This window comes from Chelonia mydas, chromosome 6 (assembly GCF_015237465.2).
Source record: "Chelonia mydas isolate rCheMyd1 chromosome 6, rCheMyd1.pri.v2, whole genome shotgun sequence".
NCBI classification, from domain to species: domain Eukaryota; kingdom Metazoa; phylum Chordata; order Testudines; family Cheloniidae; genus Chelonia; species Chelonia mydas.
In genome coordinates this window covers 115,668,517-115,675,656 of record NC_051246.2, presented here as the reverse complement: position 1 = coordinate 115,675,656, position 7,140 = coordinate 115,668,517, and the positions used below count along the sequence as shown (strand labels likewise).

The following is a 7,140-nucleotide window of genomic DNA, read 5'->3' as shown; positions in this document are numbered from 1 at the left end:
CAAAATTTAAACAAATATTGCTAGTTTAGATAATACCACTACTGTATCAGTTGTTCACTTTACAGCATGTACAGAAGTTTGTGTAAGATTTAAGGGGAAGCATAGATTAACTTATTTTGAAATAGTTTAACAGTAATAATTCCACTTCAAAAAATTCTAATAAATACTATATCAAGTATCATCAGGAGAAAAAAAATAACTTAGTTTTCGTAGATTTTTGTTCAGTGCTATTTCCAATCACAGCAACAACAAAAAAAAAAGTGATTAAGTAGAATAAGACCACAGTACCAAAGCCACGTCTGTTTACACATACAGTGCTCTCCCACATGTTCCTATGTAACAGATTCAGCAAAAATATTTTACAGTAATGCAAAGAAATTAGTCTGAACAAACTAAGAGTAGAAGTAAAATTTCACATTACATGTACATTCATAGTTTAAGAGATGAATAAGGAGGTCACAACAAGTGAAGTCCTGGGTTTTTTTTGTTTTTTTTTTTTTTAAAGTACTTTCACAATAGATCAATATCACAATTACACTGTTGAAACCACATAGGTAGTAGTGCTTACTTAATACATGTAAAGGGAAATGCTGGACAATTCCTTCTTTTGGGATGAAATCCGATATTCTGAAGTACACTATTTAGAAGAATCCACTTCAGTGCTTCAAATTCTTTTAAAAATAAATGATTGAACTTCAAGAAACCATTCCAGGAGTGTCAGTAAACTTGACAAAATAAACTTTTTCTCTTAATTAAAAAGAAAAAAAAAGATTCAGTTCAGAAAAAATGAAATTCAAAAGCACAGATGTCATAAGAATTCAGTTCTGTATGTGTGTGTGCCTTGAACGGATGCTTTAACTGGAGAGGCATAATCTGGTATTCACTGACATGCACAGACCAAAGGGTGTTCTCTTAGGCAGATAACTGAACTACTGTATTTGGAATTCAGTAACCTGTTATAATTACAGATGGTCTAAATTTTAGGAAACAATGGGAAAGTTAGTATTTCGTTTGGCTGGTGCAAAACTAGCAGGGCCAAGTCCCTCCGCTGGCTTGCATTTGTGCTACCCAAGAAATCAGATGAATTCCACAGAACTTGGCCCAGGGCAGTTGCCAACTTTAACAATATACAAGCCATAAAAATATATATATCTCCAAGCTACTGATCTTTAATACCGGTCATTTCAAAAAAATGTAATTTTACTAAAATGTACCAGAAGATGCTACAGGTATCCTGAACAAGTCAGAAATCCCTGTTTTAAAACAAAAAGATTGACTGTCACATATTACTACACTGACCAATTTCCTCTTAAGAATACTGGTCATCAGTTCCTAACTAGCTACTCAGCCACTGCATTTCCTTCACCAGACCCTGCAGTTGTTGTATATTTTTATCCATTCCCAAATGTCTGAGCAAGGTTATGGCACGTATTACAGACCCAATCTTGCACCCTCTATGAGTTTACTCACTGAAGTAACGTTTCCCCGGCAGTAGCAGGATTGGTCCCTGTGTTTGTTTGTCCAGACAGGGATGGAGATGTGTTCATATATCCCATGAGTTTACATGTTTACTCTAGTGCTTATCCTTCAACAGCTAAGGAGTGAATATAGCGCAGATAGAAACATGTTTCTACCCAGTTTTTAAAATTCAAAAGCAGCTCAGTGCTATTCAACAAATAATAGTCCTTGGAGGAGGGAAGGGGAGAAAGAAATTTAAAACTTTCCTTCTGAGTATGCCAAGTCTGTATGCAAGACTTTTCATTCCGATTTTAGGATTGATTGCAAAACTACTCTGATACAGTAGTAAGAATCAAAAGCCAAACTGTACCAGATATGTAAGTACAAGTCAAGGAATTCTCAAACCTCTTTAAAAAACTGGGCCAATTTAAGCCTACTTCTTGAAAAGGCTGTAGGTCTCATCTTGAGACACATGGAGTTAAGTGAGCAGATTCCCTCATCCACATCAAAAGAAGAAGCTATAGTTCAACTCTTAGGTTGTCATGAAATACACAGATAGCATTTAGGGGACTTAAGTAAATCTTGGAGTATTTCTCAGATTCTGTTATCAATCTTTTTTTAAACTGGGGGGGGGGCGAACACAAAGCAAGTACTTCCAGCATGAAAAAAATCGAAGCCAAATCATTGAATCTTAAATCATTTTCACTCTACTAACTTGGAAATAATGTAACATGGGTGCACAACAGACAACGGGGGGGAAAGGGGAGGGACAGGGGGGAAAAAAAGCGGCCGTGGCAAAAAGGCCACTGAAGTGTACACTTAGCATCTTTCAACATTGTTAACTGATGTGAAGATCAGTAAAAAAAGAAAATCACATGCTGCCTTAAAAAAAAACCCCCACACATTAGTAACATCCATTAAAAAAAAAAAAAAAAAAAAAGCTTGTCTCAAACCACCAAGGACTTTAGGAGGCCACAATGAAATTTACGGATGTGTCTGTATAAGTCACCGGATTGTGTAAATCGTCTTTCACACCATTTGCAACCATGGGGTTTCTCTCTGGTATGCACTACTGCGTGACGGCTGAGATTGTGGGAATACTGGAAGCTCTTTCCACACTGGGCACAGGTATAAGGCTTTTCGCCCGAGTGAGTCCTTTCATGTCTCTTTAAGGTGTACATGCAAGAAAAAGTCTTCCCACAAAGCGTACAGGTGGGCACCGAACCATCAGGAGACAACCTGGTCCTTGAGCCATCTTTATCTCTGAAGTGAGAGCTCAGGTGTAGCTGCAGGATGTGTGGGCTTGGAAAAACTTTGCTACAAAGGGGGCAAATGCAGATATGCCCAGGAGGCACAAGTACACCAGAGGAGGAGATATCTGATGAATCCATGTCATCTTCACTCTCATCTCTATCTTGATCTATATCATCTTCTCTTGCGTGAGAACTGCCGTTTCCTGTGAACATGTGTCCTAACCCTGTCACTAGGCTTTTGGCTGAATTCCCAAAATGCTGACTCTCTGGACTCCTTGCTTCACTGTCCTCCTGATCTGACAGCAAGTCTTGTTCATCTTTAACAAGTGGCTCAGTACCCTGCTGCTGGCTGTCGGAAGCCAGCTGTCCAAAGACGTAGGAGGGGTGTAAGGAATCTCTCCCAGACACAGGCTTGAAAGACAAATCCAGAGCACAGTCCACATCACTTGAAGCCGGGGTATGGTTAACAGACCTTTGGGACAAAGATCCTGCAGAACTATTGACATTAGCTTTTGTTTTTCCAGCTGCTATGGTACACGATTCTGCCTCTGCAGACACAGAGCTGACACATATAAGATCAGAGGACCAGCCAGGGTGACCACTGACCCTATCTTTATTCGTTGCTCTATCATATTCTGTGACACTGAATTTTTGTTTGTGTCCCGGGTCGAACTCGTGTACCAGGGGCACTCCCGTGTCTAAAAAATGCTCATCTTTTTCCAAATTAGCCACATCATCATTCATCTTTTCTTCCAAACACAATTCTTTATCTTTCAACTTGCCCTTGCAGACTTTCACAATGTCATACATGTGAAGGTAGCTCGCTGCAGCGAGCACATCTTCAACTGGAAGACTGTTAAACTCCAGCTTTCCTTCATACATGAATTCAAGCAGCAGACTGAAGGCTGGGGCTGTGACAATATCACTGTTCAGATGCACAATATCCCTTTTGTCTAACTGGTCCCTGTAGAAAAGATGGAAGTACATGCTGCAAGAAGCAAGAACAGCTCTGTGGGCTCTGAACTGAGCTTCTCCAACTAAAACAGTACAGTCACACAGGAAGCCCTGGTGACGCTGCTGACTCAGACACTGCAGCAACTGGCGGCTATGGTCTGGAAACTCCATTCTTCCTTCATAACCTGTTCAAAACAGGAAAAACTTGAATGCTTCTATAAACTAAAGCCTCCTAGCAGCTGTAACAAACAGACTGGCTTTTGGGTAATACAAGCCAAAGAAACAGCCTTGGAGATAACGTTTACTGTTCGTTGTCTAGAATAGTTTTATTTAAAACAAAGAAAGCCAGCATGCTTCTCATCCTTCACCACCTGCTCCGAACAGGAAAAACTTGATTGCAAGTAAACAAAAGCTTCTAAAGAAGCAGCACCTCCAACCTTTGTCTCTTTCACTAACAAACTGGGGGCGGGACGGGGGGCGGGGGGCAAGAACCCAGCAGTTTATGCATTCCTGGAAATGTCTAACTCCGGACATCAGTTTTGTTCTTTTAATGAAACAACCAAATCAATCCAACCCCACACTTAACTTTATGCGCAATCATTCTACATTAAATAATAGATCACTCATTCATTGCTTGGGCTAGTAAAGGAACTTGAACGCTTCAGGTATTTGGGGGGTGGGCGGAGAAAGGTCCTACGAATCGCGCCCGCACACACAAAGTTTACTGCCCTGAAAGTTATTAAAAGCCAAACCAACCATTCGAGAGAGATGCGGTGAGGCTACAAGTCCAACTACCTGCGGCAACAGCTCCAAGCAGGGAGATCCAAGCAGGGGGCTCACCTTACCCGGCTGCCACGCAGGGATTGAGGGGTGCATGGGAAAACACGCCCCTCCTGGAGGCGCCCAAGTTTGCGGTGGGAGAGGGCACCCCGGGCGAAGGCGGCGATGGTGCGGCTCGGCAGCAGAGGAAGACTAGCAGGCGGGTGAGTGCGTGTGCGAGAGAGGAGAGTATGCGAGTGAGGGAGGGAGTGCTCGGTTTGCTAATTACACTGCAAGCTGGAGAGTCAGCTGCTCTGACTTCACTGCGATGGAAATGCTACCTCCAGCTGTGCTCCTTTTAATGCCATATGTTACTCCAAATCTAGCTACCAGCCAACCACAGCTTGCTGCCTTTTAAAGTTCCAGCAACCCCATTTATAGCCATCTATTAAATCCCATAAACTTAAACCGAGTCCTCCCCCGGCTCTGCCTCTCCCCTCCCCCAAAGAATAATACTGGGAAAGTTGCTTAATAACAATCCCACCGCTGCTGCGGCAGCCGCGCAGAGGGACGAGGGAGCCCGTTTGACCTCTGCTGGGAGAAGTTCCCAGCGCCCGCGCCGCTCGCAAACTTTCCCGGGGAGGGCAGGCTCCGAGTTGCCAGCGGGCTCGTTTCGCTGGGTGGCTCATTGCGGCTCCCCGCAACCCCCCCCCCCCAACTTTATGGGACTACTGCCGGGACTTTCCCTTTGTGGGCAGACTCGGGGGGGGGGGTGTTGGGGGAGGGGGTCAAATGCACTAGAGAGGACAGAGCCAGCCCCCACAAGGGGCTGTGGGGGGAGGGCAGGAGGGTGCCCCCAGGCAGACGGGGGGGGTGGTGCAGCCCAGCCCGGGAAGGGGGTCAGGGAAGGCACCGCTACTGGCTACTTACCAGCCTGCCTTGCTGGCGGCTCAGCGTCCGGCCCCCGGGCCGCGGCCGCACGTGCGAGGCTGCCCAGCCGCCCCAGATGTGGCTGGCGGCGCCGGGGACCGTGCAGCCGGAGGCGGACAGGAGCCCGGGGCTCTGTTGCTGGCAGCCTAGCAGCGCTCTTGTGTTGTGAAGCAGGTTGTTAGCCAGCCGCTCTCGCGATACTTTCCCTCTGAGCGAGCGAGGGGTGTGGGTGTGTGTGTGTCTCTCTCTCCCCCCTGCCTGTCTAGTGCACACAATAGCCCCAGCCGCGCTCGCGGCTCCGGCCCCTGACGCTGCCAGCCCCCAGGCGGCGGCGGCGCTGCCCCCGGTCCCCGGCCTGCCCGCATCCCGCTCGGGGCGGCAGCTGCCCCGCGGCTTCGGGCGTGTGCCGCGAGATCGCCCGCTCGCTGTCCCACGCTGCTGCAGTGGCGGGGGGAGGAGAAGGTGCTGCGGGGCGCTCCCCGGCCTGGCACGCCGCGCCAGCTCCCGGCCAGGCGGTGCTGGTGGAGAGGGGGGGAGGGAGAAATCATCGCTGGCAGGGAAATGCGCTCTCCTCCTGGCTGGAAAGTGTCTTCTCCTCGCCCCGCACCCCGGGAGCAGGACGCCAACCGGAGCTTGTTTAACTGCAACACAACGTGCCGCAAGCCCAGGAGGCAGCGAGCCGAAAGTCACTTTCCCCGGCTGGCGTTTGCTAACGAACGATCGGTCCCCCGGAGCAGGGAGTAGGGGGGATTCCTCCCCCCCACCCCCGCCCCGTCCTGGGGACTGGTCATCGCTGCGCTGCGAAACGACCCCTGCTTTCCAACAGCAAAGCAGGGACTTCGCCCGAGGCTTTATATTACACAACGAATGTGGACACTCTGCTGATTTTTAAGCAGAACGTTTTGCCATTAGAGTCATTCGCACCGGGCTCCAGCAGTGAGCCCCCAACTTTCAGGTCTTGGGCTGGGAACTTTTTGTTTGCCGAGTGGCTTAGCTATCAGTGTGAAACGCAACGGGCTTGTGTCTGTACATTCCTGTCGTATCCTGTCTAGGTGATCGCAGGGGATGCTTTTGGCACGGTTAAATCGTGCCTGCTGGTAAAGAACTAACAGCACAAATCTGTAATCCGTGACATGTGGCTAGGATTGGATCAGGTGACTGTCATAAAATGGGGCTAATTTAGTCATAAATTACATGTACATTTTAGAATAATTATGCTGCAAACCTGAGATCATTCCCCTGCAGTGTATTTTGACCTAGACCGCTTTGATTGCAAGTAAATAAAGAGTCATTTAAGAGGCTTTCACAAAGTTTGGTCTGTGTCTGAAAGCAGGAAGATTATGGCGCACGCCTTCCCTGCACGCTGTAGGGTTAACGAAGCAATCCCTTCAAGAGATTAGAAATTTATATTTTAAAAAATCGAATTGAGCAGCAAGTTTTTATTACGCATTATCACTTTCCCCAGGCGGTGCTAATTGCTCATTGCCTCATTCCTGCTTTCAGTATGGGATTGACTGAAACATGACACTTGGAAAGGTGGCATGCTTTCCTGGATTTATCTTTAGTTGTGTGTCAGCTGATAAATACCAGATGCCTACGGATTTTCAAGATGACCTTTTAGATAGTTAATTTGAATTTTAAATTTTAATTAGCTGTAATCCCATCAAACGTAAACTCCTTTGTACTAAAAAGTGTAGAAATTCATTGGCCATTTTACCGGTTTTCTGTTCAGTGTGTTAGGTACCACCAGCTAGTCCCACCAAAGGAACCTAGGGTGAAATCGTGG

The 7,140-nt window shown here is 46.7% G+C and overlaps 1 protein-coding gene across 2 annotated transcripts; it reads right to left on the bottom strand.

Moving 5' to 3' along the window:
* Positions 1–473: 473 nt before the first annotated feature.
* Positions 474–5,522, bottom strand: ZBTB42 (zinc finger and BTB domain containing 42). Of its 2 annotated transcripts, none has more exons than XM_037901065.2 (2): positions 5,355–5,522; positions 474–3,850 (listed from the first exon to the last, which is right to left on the bottom strand). In XM_037901065.2, exon 2 carries the CDS (start codon positions 3,834–3,836, stop codon positions 2,406–2,408), a length of 1,431 nt encoding a protein of 476 aa, XP_037756993.1. In that variant the 5' UTR covers positions 3,837–3,850; positions 5,355–5,522; the 3' UTR covers positions 474–2,405. The 2 variants fall into 2 exon arrangements, with proteins under 2 accessions (XP_037756993.1, XP_043404512.1); XM_043548577.1 differs by lacking the exon at positions 5,355–5,522 and adding an exon at positions 4,422–5,036.
* Between the last annotated feature and the right edge of the window lie 1,618 nt (positions 5,523–7,140).